The 12985-nt window shown below is 46.5% G+C and overlaps 1 protein-coding gene across 9 annotated transcripts in view; it reads left to right on the top strand.

Moving 5' to 3' along the window:
• Nucleotides 1-10512, top strand: part of KTN1 (kinectin 1) — a 57046-nt gene extending 46534 nt beyond the window's left edge. For 6 of the 9 annotated variants that reach the window (XM_027704014.1, XM_027704017.1, XM_027704020.1 and 3 more), the window contains 5 exons: nt 139-222; nt 2536-2619; nt 3938-4030; nt 8673-8796; nt 10068-10512. In XM_027704014.1, the coding sequence (XP_027559815.1) occupies nt 139-222; nt 2536-2619; nt 3938-4030; nt 8673-8777 (366 nt within the window). In that variant the 3' untranslated portion in view covers nt 8778-8796; nt 10068-10512. The remainder of the gene's footprint in view (nt 1-138; nt 223-2535; nt 2620-3937; nt 4031-8672; nt 8797-10067) is intronic. The other 3 variants (XM_027704022.1, XM_027704021.1, XM_027704018.1) reach the window with 1 other exon arrangement.
• The last annotated feature ends 2473 nt before the right edge of the window (nt 10513-12985 follow it).

Raw genomic sequence — 12985 nt, 5'->3', positions numbered from 1 at the left:
TAACCCAGTGCTTAGCCCCTGTGGCTGAGGAGTTTGTACGCTTGTGACCTTAGGGTAGAGCGGCACACTAACAACTGAGCAGAAGAGAAGGGGGCATCCTAAGGAGACAAATCCTAAAAACTCTAAACTTCATTTCAGCTCAAAGATCTCTTGACTGAATTGCAGAAAAAACTTGATGATTCATATTCTGAAGCAGTAAGACAGAATGAAGAGTTAAATTTGGTAAGAAGCTTGTTCTCCGTTGGGCACAAACCAGGCTCCCAGCATACGTATGAAGCGGAGACTTATTTCAAATCCTGTCTGTTCTGCTAACCTCTTCAGCTTGATATTTTTGTCCATTGAAATCATTTATGTAGTCTGACTTTTACAATTTGTCTCTCTTCTCTGCTCCTAACAATAGCATGTCTGGTTCTTAAGACTTTTTTCCCAAAGTCTGTAAGACTTTTGTTCCTGAAACTTCTTGAGAAGATTTGCAGTGTAGGCCTGTGCAACAGCAAATGTAATGGCCTTGGAGCAAAAAAAGTGGTGCTCTCTTAACTTGAGCATTATTCTCTCATGTTTTTTTTTTTTCCCAAAGCTTTTGAGGATGCAACTGTGGTATCTGTGTTCTGACTGCACAGAGCATTTTCCATCCTGCTCTGTATGTACAGAAATTGGCCAAACCCAATGTTAGATTAATTCAGAGTACCCAGCCATTCAGCTGCTGACATCCTGCTGTGGCTGAATAGCTGTGCTGGCTTGGTGCTTGCATGTGAAACAGCGTGTTTGGCTAGAAATGCTTCCAGCCAATAATGCTCCTATACCAGCTTTCTCAAGAAGGACTTGGATTAACCAAGGATAGACCCAAGGATGCATGGTTTTCCAGTCTGAGCCCTTCCCCTTCTCCCTTGTTTCACTCATGTGGTTTTTAAGGCTGCAGGAGCAGTCAGATCTTTCCTCTGCTTGTGTTTGAACAGTTTTTTCTTGCTTTTTGAGCCAGAATTGGGGAAGGTTGTCGCTGTCACCATGTCTGTGGGTTTTAGAGTGGGTGGTGGGAGAACCTGTCACCACAGGTGGAGCTGATCCCACCAGGGTGCTGCCACTGATGTGACTGGGTTAAAATAGGGTTTATTTAGGAAAAAAACCACCACCACAGCAACAATCTGCTTAAGTGAACAGTCTTCTTGCCTCAGCAACCAGAGCCTCTCCTTTTGAAAGCAAGGGAAATGGGAATTGAATGCATATCTTGGAGTTAATCAGTAGACGCCAACCTCTTGAGTGTAAGAGGCAACAATTTATTATGTCTGTACACAACAAAAGCTTGAAAAGCTGAGCTCCCTGCTAGGGCAGCTCGAGTGCAATCTGATGGGGCTGTGAGGAGGTGGTGAACAACTACCTGCATGCAAATGGCTCAGGAATGCTGTCCAGTGGGTGTGAGTGGTTTTTGCAGGAGGCTGAGGAATAGAAATGATGGGATTTCAGAATAGGTTTCCCTCTGCTTATAGGGTGAGCAAGGAGATAAGCTCAAACTGCAGAGGAGCTCAACAGTGCTTCTCCAAAATGTAGAAAGCCAGCATTCATCAGTCCAGGGTGCTCCAAAGGGGGAAACCTTCCAAGGGTGAGACAAATATAATGTGCAGGTTTGGAATTAGTGAGAATTCAGGGCTCTGAGTAGCCTTTTGTTCCCTTCTTTAATCTCCTGCTGGCACCCAAGAAGATTGACAGCAGGAATAGTGAACATTAGCACAGCTCACTTCAGAGGCACAAATCCAACAAAATTGGCACTCGAGCTCCTTGTTAACGCTCCTGTTCGAGGCTCAAGCCTCAAGTGCTGTGGCTGGTTCTGTGTGCTGTGTTGTAGTGCAATCAGAATATCCTTTAAAAAATGTTTATCCTTTGGAAGGCTGCAGTTTAAGGGCAGCCAGTGCGGAGTATTCATCCCTCTTGACTGAAATAGCTTCACTTTTTTGGATTGAATCTAAACACAATCGACAACTTAATATCCCCCTGTCAGTGATTCATGCCTTGATGTGACGTTAACAGATTGGTTAAGTCAACATAGTTGTAGTAAGTGGTGCTTTATTAAGATGACAAGTAGAGCTTTTTAGTTTATTCAGCAGTAAAGAGACTGTTTAGCCTGAACTAGGAAGATGACAATCTACATTTTTTGCATGTTTGCTGTGAATTAAGTTGGAGTCTGGGCTGACTTCTGTGATAAGGGTGCTAGAGAGGCTTATGCACTGTCAGGGTTGCTAATGCTCCTCCTGGCAATGCAGTTTAAAAGTTGAAACCACTCCTAACGAAGCCGATGCCAACCGTGTCTTTTCTTCTGTAGTTTCTGTTCTTTCCGTTTACCTTCACAGATGGAGTCTCTCTTCCCTGACTGTCCTTGTAAACCTCATCATACATGTCCACTAATCCAGTGTGTGCAGTAATTGTCAGTAATCTTACTCCCTTTGCAGTCCATGTGCACTGGCTTAATCCATGGGACAGACAGATGAAATCTCTATGTGTGTGTGTGAGGGGAAACTGAGTTTCTTTGTTACTGTTTTGCAGCTGAAAACGCAGCTAAACGAAACACTATCAAAACTCAAAGTTGATCAAAACGAGAGACAGAAGGTGGCTGGTGACTTGCCCAAGGTAAGCAGAGACCCTTAACAGTTGCAGATAGAAATTTTATCAAAAACTCTCAAGACTTGTAGTTTTGCCGTGCTGGAAAAGGTGATTTGAGCAGCTTGAGGGAACTGCCTGCCTGGTGGGGTGTCTTGCCCCGCTGTGACTGTGGGTGTAAGAGCTCATGCAAGATACCTGCACGTCTGTAGAAATGATAAAACTGCAACCAACAGCTCTGTTTAATTATCCTTCCTGAAAGACTCCCTTGTTCGTGATAATTTTATGCCAGTGGGAACAAGTGGTGATTTGGGGCTGACAAAAAATTCTTTATTTAAGAGAAACCCAGCCTAACAAAAAGCTCATCCCACAGCCCTCCACCCACAGCACAGCCTGAGGCTTTTAAATCCAGTTTCAAATGGCAGAGGGTTACAAGTTGGTTTACAAGCCATCAACCCATTGACATGTGGTTACATGCCAACTATAACCCAAGAGACTCCAGATCTTAAAAGTTAGTTCTGTGCAAGTGTGATCAGACAAGCAGGTGGGTTTCCTCTGCTCTTCCTCAATGACTACTCTTACAAGATGGATTGGAGTGGACAACCTTTAAGCATGAGAGGTCTCAGTGCTGTCTGTCACCCCAGAAACAAAGCTCTCATGGAAAGTTGATAAATGGAGACAAGAATAGCCTGTGGAGTGGCTGGGCTCTGGCTCCAGCTTTGGAACACCTTGTTTCCTTCAGCATAGTATGGAAATTGGGATGAGTTCTTGCAAAACTGGAGTGGGAAATACTGTTGGTGGGGCATGCCTTGTCTTGGAGCGGGGATAGGTGATCACAAAAGCACTGCCAGGAGGTGAGAAGCTACAGGAAACCTGCTCTAATAAGGAATTTAAAATTTTGCTCAGGACAAATTACGTTGGGTGTTGACATATGAAGTGAGCTGTGCTGGTGTTCATGGTATATTCTACATAAATACACATCTATGATTAGGATTTTTGAGACCTGCCTGCACTCCTACTCTTGCAAAAAAATTTTTGCTGCACAATTTTTACCTAATAACTTGACATGAGACTCTTAAAGCTTCCCTGTAGAATTGCTCTCAGATGCAGGCAGGCTGACATGCAACATGCTGATTGTAAGGAGACATGTCAGTCTTGGCAAATGTGTTGGTCCCTTGAGCAAATCTGGCATAAAACAGATTTCCTCCTGAACAGTGATTTCCTGTGTCTCTGGTGCTCTCAGGGAGATGAGGGGGTTGCTTTTCAGGCTTTGCTAATTGTTATGCCTTCCCTGTTTTTTTTCCTTTCTTCTTTTCTTTTTTTAACTTTTTTTTTCTTCCCTTTACAGGCCCAGGAGTCTTTGGCAGCTCTTGAGAGAGAAATTGGAAAAGTTTTTGGGGATGCCAATGTTATTGAAAACAGCGACGTTTGCACAGAGTCGGTGAGTGTTTCTTTGAGCCTCTGCTCAGGGGCAGCACAAATCCTGTGCAAAGTGGGAACTTTGGGAAGTGAGGTCCAGCAAAGGAACAGGTTATGTGCTGCTGGTGGGGAAATTAGGGCTTGATGAAGCTTCCAGTACTTTCCAGGGTGGTGTCCTAGAGCTGTATCCTAAGGATGCATTGGGAGTTCTGCTGTCATCTGGATTGTGACCCCTTTCCCGTGGCTCAAATCTGTGAGGAGGAAGAGGAGAGATTCTCTACGTAAAATCTGGGCTTTTGATGGGTTCTTGATTTAGTGTGGGCAACAGTGGGAAGATCCCCAGACTTGTCCCTCCAAGAAGGGAAGGGGGAAGCTAAAAATAAATCTAAATAAGCTAAATGAGCTTAAAATACTCACTGTTGGGTTGGCCCTTGCTGACATCTGTAACACCAGAGAGAGGCAGTTCTGCATGACCCATAACACCAAGACAGAGGTTGTCTCTTGCCAGAACATGGTTCCTTCTGGCCAGAATTCAACTTCAGCTGGTCCTGGCTCCTGGGAATTCATGTTGACCTCGATGTGGTCCAGCAGGAAAATCTTGCTTTCCTGAGCTTCAGGAAGGAGCAGACCTGAGCTCTGCCTCGTGCTGTGGGTGGGTGACTCTCCAGACTGCTGGTGCTCCTGTATCCTCCAGCAGTGGCAGTGCAGTTTTAGGGTGTGGAATTTGGTGGATTCTCTCTGGGGTGGCCTGTTTTCATGCTTGGATGATTAGTATATTGATCCTAAAAAGGCACCACCTGTAGAGGTGATGGAGCTGTGGCTTTTTCACTGGCATTCTCCATCTCTGGAAACAAGAGCTTTCACACCAGCTTCAAAATAGCTTCGGAACAGCTTTCCAGGAGGCACTTGGGAAGGGGAAGGCTAAAGCAGATGCTCTCCCAGCACGTTTTACACAGCTAAGTGGTATCAGTGGAACTCATTACCCATTTCCTTCTGATGGATAGAGTGGAAGGAGACGCTGTCGTCTGAGGGGGAGAGGAGCGTTTGCTGATAGGACAAATAATTTATATCGACTCCTTTTAGCTGCTGAAAGTAAGTGGCTTCATCAGCTGCAGGAGGAAGCTCTGGGTCCTCTGAGGAATGCTGTGGGAAAGCCTTTGTAGTCATTAGCAGGAATGAAATGGCTTTTCCAGAGTAATCAGCTGATGCTGATGGACTTTTGTGTCGGCTCACAGTGTTCAAGACAGAGTCGCAACTGGGCCTGTGAGGCCTCGGATGTCCCAACCCTGTGAGCTGGTTCCCAGGAGGATGGTAGGTCTGCTGAGCCCTTCAGCAGAAGATGTGGGGATTTTGGTGACAATCAGGTGCTCTGTGTCCAGCAGGCTGGAGAGAATCCTTCCTCAAACCAATCCCAGCTCTGCTGTGCCTTTATGGCTTATCCATGTGGTACATGGGAACAGCGATGCCATCAGCCATGGCATGTGTGGCTGGTGACTCTGGTGAGCCCTCCTGGGCCAGATGTCATTAGATGTGCCCTGTGGTGCCCCAGATGTGCTCGTTTGACTTAATTGCTTTAGCCTTAACTCACGTAGCCCCTCTGGCTCTCACATTGCTTCTCTTCCTTCTCTTCGGCTCTTGTGGGCACGTCGTGGAACCCAGGTTTTCTGCCAGAATATCCATGGCTTTATTCTGAAGAGGAGTGTGGAAAAACAGTCCTAACAAACCTATAATTAAGCCTTCATTAGTAAAAATACATTAATTACCTAAGCAGCGCTCTTGACAGGTAGCCATTGGCAGAGGCTGAAATTAGAACATTTACTTTATCTTTTCTCCAAGCTTTTTTGCTGCCTTTTTTTTTTTTTTTTTTGAGGGGGGGAAGAAAGGAAACTGTCTCCCCAGAAGCCTAAAAACCCAGCTGAAAATAGCTCTGAGATCAAAAAAGAAAGTCTTCCAGCCACTTCCACCTAGCAACAGTGCCTCTTTTTTTATGAAGGACCTGAAAACACATGCTCGAAAATGAGCATATTTGTTCCTTCTGGGTACTGGAAGCAGCCCACAAAATTGAGAAATGATACTTGCATAAACCCTCAAACACACTCAGAGTGTTTTCTTTAGACTCCTTTTCTTTCAATTTAAAAATAGACCATTTGGGTTTTCTAATCAGCTGCTTTGTCACTTATGGGACCAGCTGATGACTAAAGGGGGCCTTTTAGTGTGCTTTAAGGAAGTCATTTAAATTCAGCAGCTTGCTTAGGCACTGAGCTTATTTTGAGGCTTGTATGAATTCCAACATGCTTTTTCCCCCCAAATCTCAGTGTAAAACATTCCATCATTGGAAACTGGAAATGCCATATGTGTGCAACAGTGGAGGGGAATCTGTCCAGACGGTTCAGCACTTGTTTTGGCTACTGAGTCTGTGATCACAGGGCCTTTCCCACTGCTGTCCTTTTTCTCTCTTCATCCTCATATCCCAAAAAGGTGGAATCATAGAATCCCAGAATGGTTTGGGTTGGAAGGGACTGTAAAGCTCATCTAGTTCCAAACCCCCTGTCATGGGCAGGGACACCTTCCATGATCCAAGGTTGCTCCAAGCCCCATCCAAACTGGCCTTGAACACTTCCAGGGAAGGAACATCCAACCTGTGCCAGTGTCTCGTGACCCTCACAGGGAATGATTTCTTCCATATATTTAACCTAAATTTCTCCTCTTTCCCTTGAGTCATGGCAAGCAGGGGCCTGCATTAGGCAGCTATGCACTCCTGTGTTAGCAGGAGCTTCAGTGTAACTGTGGTGAGCCCAAATCCACTGGGAGCTACTCAGGATTGGCCCCAGGAGGGTTGGGGATGTGTTCTATAATTCATGAGTAAACAACTGCCTGAGATTAGTGAGATCACAAAAGAAGTGAGAGGGAGTAAGGCAGAGAAAAGCTCTTCCCAGAAATGGGGCTGAGAGTGGACTGAGAGGCTCCTTCGTTCCCCGTGGTTCCAGTGCTAATGCACAGTCACCCTCATCCCTGGCAATGTTGGTCAGTGCTGGATTCATTTGTCTGCTGGGCTGCTAATTGCCTTTGCCTTTCTGCTCCCATCAGTCTGGATGAGATCACTAAGCCAAGTCTCAGCCTCAGCAGGCCTGATCTTCTACTTCAATAAAAGTAAAACAGGCTAAGGCTACCCTAACACAGATCCCAGTGATTTTTTTACAGTAGGAGATGTTTACCAGTTGTACTCAGTAAGAGCTTTGCTGTGGATTGTTTTGTTCCTGTGTCTGAGCCTGGAGTCATTTCTGTAACGGTGCAGGTGCTTGAGTTTGATTTACTGCTCACTCTGCATTTCCAGCCAAATGGGAGCAGGGAAAATGGCTCTCTCTGAACTCCCTCTAATTTCCCTGGAACTCTGGGGAGAGATTTGCAACCACATAATGCATCAGTCTCATTCTGGTGGTAGCACTGGCTCAGTCAGAGCGGGGTTGGCCGATGCCGAGCGCCTGGAAACGCCTCTGTGCTCCTGCTGGGAACTGGGTACCTCTGCATTGCTGACACCAAGGCAGAGCTGCTTATTTTGAGCTGTTAAATTTCCAGGAAAAGCTCTCCTGCAGGTTATCTGCATGTCTGTGCTCTGAGCTGAGTGAGGAGCAAGCAAGGTGTGTTTTGGATGTGGAGTGCTCGTTGCATCTCTGGAGGAGTTAATCAATAAAGATAATAAAACAGGGATTACACAGCACTGTTGGCTCCAGCAAGGCTGACAGGCAGGGAGGCAGGAGGGGAAGAGTCCATCTTGAGTTGTGATACTTCCTGATTAATAAACTGTTGAACTCCTGGAAAAATAAAAAAGGGATTTATTTTTGTTTAAAAGCACAAGCTCAGCACTTTCATTTCAGCACAGGAAACCAGCTTTTCGGCTCGTGGTAGCTTTCCTTTTTCCTTTTCTGTTTTGGCTGGTGCTTAGACTGCTTTGTTAAGCCCTCATCCAAGTCATTGGCAAGTGGGCATTTCCCAGGGGCTCAGAGCAGGGGATGAATCCATGGGATAGCTGGTGGGCAGCAGCCCATGTCCTGAGCCTGAGCAGGAGCTGTGTGGGTGGGGAAGGGTGTGTGTCTCCAGCTGCTCCACACGGTGTTCCACAGCTGGAGCTGCCTCGTGCTTGGGTATTACATACTGCTGAGGACTCCATCCCACAAATCCTCAATCAGAACCCCTCCTTGGTGGTCCAGGAGCCTTGTTGTTCCAGCTGTGGGGTCAGAAGTTATCCCTCCCCCTGGGTTTACCCCAGCCTGTGTTACAAACCACGTGGTCCCATCTGTGGGGGGGGTTCAGCCAGGCTTGTGGGGATGTGGGGTAATAACCTCCGAGGCTGGGTCAGCTGTGGATACAAGCACAATTCCTGGAAGCAGTAAATGAAGTCCTGGACAGGCAGGGTGGGAGCTGGAGGTCAGCAATGCTCTCACTGACGTTCTCTGCATGCAGGTAATTCCCTGGAACAGGAAAGGGCTTCTTGACTTTGAACCATGTTGTCATTAAACGTGGCCATAACCCTCTGACTTACAAGAATTGTTCCCATCTGCACAACGAGTTTGTAATTTTATACAGAGGATCTAATTCTAGGCTTTCGTGGTAATTAGATTGTAAATGAGTTTTTAATGATTTCTTTTTTTTCCCCCTTCTTCCAGGAATTGACTGATAAAAGACTAAATGTGGCAGTGAATCTTAACCAGGATGTAGGTCATCTCAAGAAGCTGCTCGTGTCAATAAGCCAAATGCTGTCAAAGGGATGAGAACACTACCAGAGAGCAGGTGGGTGCAGCCAGCTGAACTGGTGGGTGGCTGGTGGGAAGGCCACTGGTCTGTGGTGGTGGGACCTTGTTCAAATTTAACAAGTCTGGTGTCAAAATATGAAGCTTTTTAGAATAATATCGCGGAATCGTTGGATTATTGAGGTTGGAAAAGCCCTGTAAGACCATCGAGTCCAACCTCTAAACCAGCACTGCCAAGGCCACCACTAAACCATATCATACCAAGTGCCACATTCACACATCTTTTAAATCCCTCCAGGAATGGTGATTCCAGCACTACCCTGCTGTTCCAAAGCCTGACCCTGACAATGCTTTCAGTGAAAATTTTTTTTCCTCGTATCTAATTTAAATTCTATGTGCAAATCATAAAAAGCTTCTGGTAGGCCCTGGATTTGTTCCTCCATGGATCCACACCTCAGTTAGCTGAGACTAATCTTGTATCCCCCTCCCTTTTGCCACCTGCTGCTTCATGCAGCAAGTCACCCGAAGTTTTGTGCTCCCAGAGTCTGTGCCTTGTTTTCCTTCATCCCAGCAAACTGTCGACACTTCCATGCTCTGATTGCCTTGGGATGGAGGATATTAAAAGTGACCCACTGGGCTTTCACTGGGCTACCAGCACTGGCTTGCAGTGGTCAGGGGAATATGAGTATCCTGAAGCATCAATCTGGCATGAACTCTTCATCCAATTACAGGCACATGGACAAGGCTTTTATTTTCAAATACAGCCAGTTTGGAAACATGGGCCATTGTGGTTGGCTGCATCATGCTGGTAAACTTCTTAAATGTCAATGTTGGATAAACTCCACCCTAAGCTTTCTCAGGCAGCTTGTGCAGGTTGTGGTCCAGGTCTTAATGTGAAGTGTTTGGGTTGAGAGGGAGCAAGGCCTTGGCACTGAATGAGCTGCTACAAGGAGTGTCAGAGCTCCCTCTCACCTGCTGAGGATGGGGACTTGTTTTATTCCTGATTTAGGTATTTTTTATGCTCCTGCCGCTGTGTCAGCACCGACAGCAGAGCTGGTCTTGAGGGTGATGGGGTTCAGGGTGGGATGAGCCTGGTCTTGTAGGACTCCTTATAGGATGGGCTTGGTGCAGGTGGGAGGAAGAGGCTTCCTGCACCTTGACTCTGCTCTGGGAGGCTGTTCTTGCTCAGCCTCCACCATCCTGGCTTGTTCCTCTGAGACTGGTTGTTGGCCAATGCCAACAAAATGCTGTCAAGGTGTGGATTTGTGTGGAAACTGCTCCTCTGACATGGTGTTTTTGCTTCTCTTGCAGAGTGAAGTCACGGGGGAATCGTTAATTTGAGGATAGCAGAAGGCATTGTATTATATTTTGCCAAATTAAAGCCTTATTTATGTTTTCACCCTTTCTACTTCGTCAGAAACACTGAACAGAGTTTTGTCTTTTCTAATCCTTGTTAGACTACTGATTTAAAGAAAAAAACCCAACTCTGTAGACACCTCCAGAGTTTAGTTTTATAATAAAAACAAACCTGTTTGGATAATTAGACCTTTACATTCCTGGAGAGACAGTAAACACATAATCTTTTGTCTTATTTTGCTCAATAAAACTTGTTCAGAAAACTCCAACATGGTAAAGTCACCAGTGGGATATGACATTTTAATACTGATGTTGTACACTGTTTTACTTAATTACATTTTTGGGATTAGCTGCCTCTGACTTCAACCTCAAGTAAACACTCCTTTTTTTTTTTTTTTGGTTGCTAATGTAATCAGTTTTTGTAATGGTGTCAGCAAATAAAGGGATGCTATTATTCAAGGTGTTCCTGCTCTCTTCTTTTAAGTGAATGTGGATGACTCAGGTGGGGTTTCCACCTCTCCCCTCCCCGAAATGAGCATCAGGCTGCACCCAATGTACTTTGTTTTTGGGCATAGGAGGAGGCACCAGCTTGAGAAGAGGCAAACTGGGGAGCTTGCCAACTGCAGAGCAAGTTTTTGCTTTAAAAAAAAAAAGGTACTGAGGTTTTAAAAAATGCAAGAAATCCCCAGCAAACCATCATGCAAAGTGTGGTTCTGTTGTGTTATCTTTGGGAAAAATCAGGGAGTACAAGGGAGATAAATAGTCAGAAACACTGGATTTTGTGGCAAATCCATGTGCAGAGTATCTCCATTTGCCCTGAATCTGCCTCCTGGATGGGAGTCTGTGGTGGAAGGAGTTTTGGGAAGGGGGTTTGGGTGCTTTCTTACCTTGTTGTTTGTTGGGAACAAATCTGGGGAGAGAGTTTGATAGGGCAGGGATTCTCCTGGGAGTGTGGGGAGATCAGGGGCCCTCCTGCTTTGGGATTTTTAGTTCTAGGGGATACTTCAGTGGGCAAGGTGAGAGGTGGTTGCTTGGTTCTTGAGAACACTTGAGGACATGATTATCTGTGGGAAGGCAATAAAACAGGGGTCAAAAGGAGTTAATTCTAGAGGTAAAACAATTCAAACTGCTCATCCTGAGCTGTTCACACTCTGCCTATTTTTTTTTGGTTACTGTTTTGGCCCTTTGTCACCCACCCCCTTTGACCAGACAGGAGATGAAGAAATCCTTACATGGACCCAGTGGTTTCCTGGATGATGCAAGTCCTGCTGAGAGCTGTGAAGTAGCTCAGAAAAAGGGAGAGAAAACTGAAAAACCTGGTTTCTTCACAAAAGCAGCTACCCTTGGGTTCCAGCTGTGGCCATTAAGCTGTCATGGAGATGTGATTTCATGGAATTAAATGCTATTAGTCTGACTTTTACAGGTGGCTTGATGCAGAAAGCATTCCTAGTGCCAGGAACACCCTCTGCAACTAGATCCAAAGGAAAACCTGAACCCTGGAGAGTCTCTGCGCTTGCCCAGGTTGTGGTCAGAGGCTGGTCCTTTGGCAGGCGTCCAGACACCTGTTTTTGAGGGATAATTAGCAGGTCTGACTGTTTTAAAACAATCTAGGAGTGTAACCCAGGAGCTTCAGTGATGGTGGTTTGGGCGGGGGGTGTAGTGGTGATGCTCTGGTTGCATTCCTGCCCCTCTGGAGAGTCCCAGCTGGGAAGCTCCTCTGAAGCTGTCACTTGGTGAAATGCACGGCCATGGAGGCAGGTCCTGGCTGTGGGAAGCAGACCTGGGTCTGTGCTCCTGTGTCTGTGTCCTGGTGTGTGCTTGGGTGGAAGCTCAGCCTTCCCCTGGATCAGACACTCTCCTCTGGCTGCTCTGTGTGTCTGGGTCTCAGCTGTGTCTTTTTGCTCCTCTCCCTTCCCCTTATGGATGAGGGCACTGGGAATCTTCACAAGGAGCTGTTTCCCATCCTCCTTGGGCTCACCAGTTAACAATTATCCCAGTATATTTGGATAACTAGGAGTGCTCAGAGCCTTCCTGACTTGGGCATTGCCAGTTGGAGAATGTGCAGAAATGGGCACCAGGGAATCCCCTTCATTGTGAGCCTCTCTCCCTGTGTGCAGTTGCTCTCCAAGGCCCTGGGAAAGCTGGTGGTAAGACACAGGTTGCCCAGGTACCAAGCAGAGCAGGTTGATTGTGGATGCCCCATCCCTGGAAGTGTCCAAGGCCAGGTTGGGCAGGGCTTGGAGCAACTGGGTCTAGTGGAAGGTGTCCCTGCCCATGACAGGGGATTGGAATGAGATCCCTTCCAACCCAAATCATTCTGTGATGCACCTGTGTCTGTCCTCCCTGTGGTGCTGTGAAGGCAGAGCAGGTTGAGGAGCTGCCGTGTTAATCCTGTGCCTCCCTCTCCAGGAGCTTGCCACAGGTAATGTCCCAGTGAGAACTGGGATCTGCCAGTAAAGCAATGTCCTTTTTTTCCTTGAAAAGGCGGATTTTTATATGCTGGTGATTCCTTGCTCAAGGAAGAAATGCTCCTGGAAGGGACAGCAGTGCCTGGAGATGCTCTGGGTGCAGCCTTTGGAGGAGCAAAGACAGTGTGAGCGTGGAGATGGAAACCTGGCTGTATCTCCAGGCTCTTGATTTTCTGTGGATTAAGCTGCAGAGCAGGGGGTGAAGGTGCTGCTGCAGTGCTCACTTTAAAAAGGGGAGAGATTTGCAGTGTCATTCCCTTTCTCTCTTGGCAGGAATTCTCCCTGGAGAGGACGGGAGACCTTTCGTTTTGAAATCTAAGTGCGGGGTATTATTTTGCTTTGGGAGATGTACAGAGGTGTTAAAGGCAGCTGTGAAAAGATCCCCTGAAAAGCCCCGCTGAGCAA

Source organism: Neopelma chrysocephalum, unplaced genomic scaffold (assembly GCF_003984885.1).
Source record: "Neopelma chrysocephalum unplaced genomic scaffold, ASM398488v2 Primary Assembly neopelma1_253, whole genome shotgun sequence".
Taxonomy (NCBI): Eukaryota; Metazoa; Chordata; class Aves; order Passeriformes; family Pipridae; genus Neopelma; species Neopelma chrysocephalum.
Note: the sequence above shows the minus strand (reverse complement) of the source record. Positions and strands in the feature narration are given on the sequence as shown.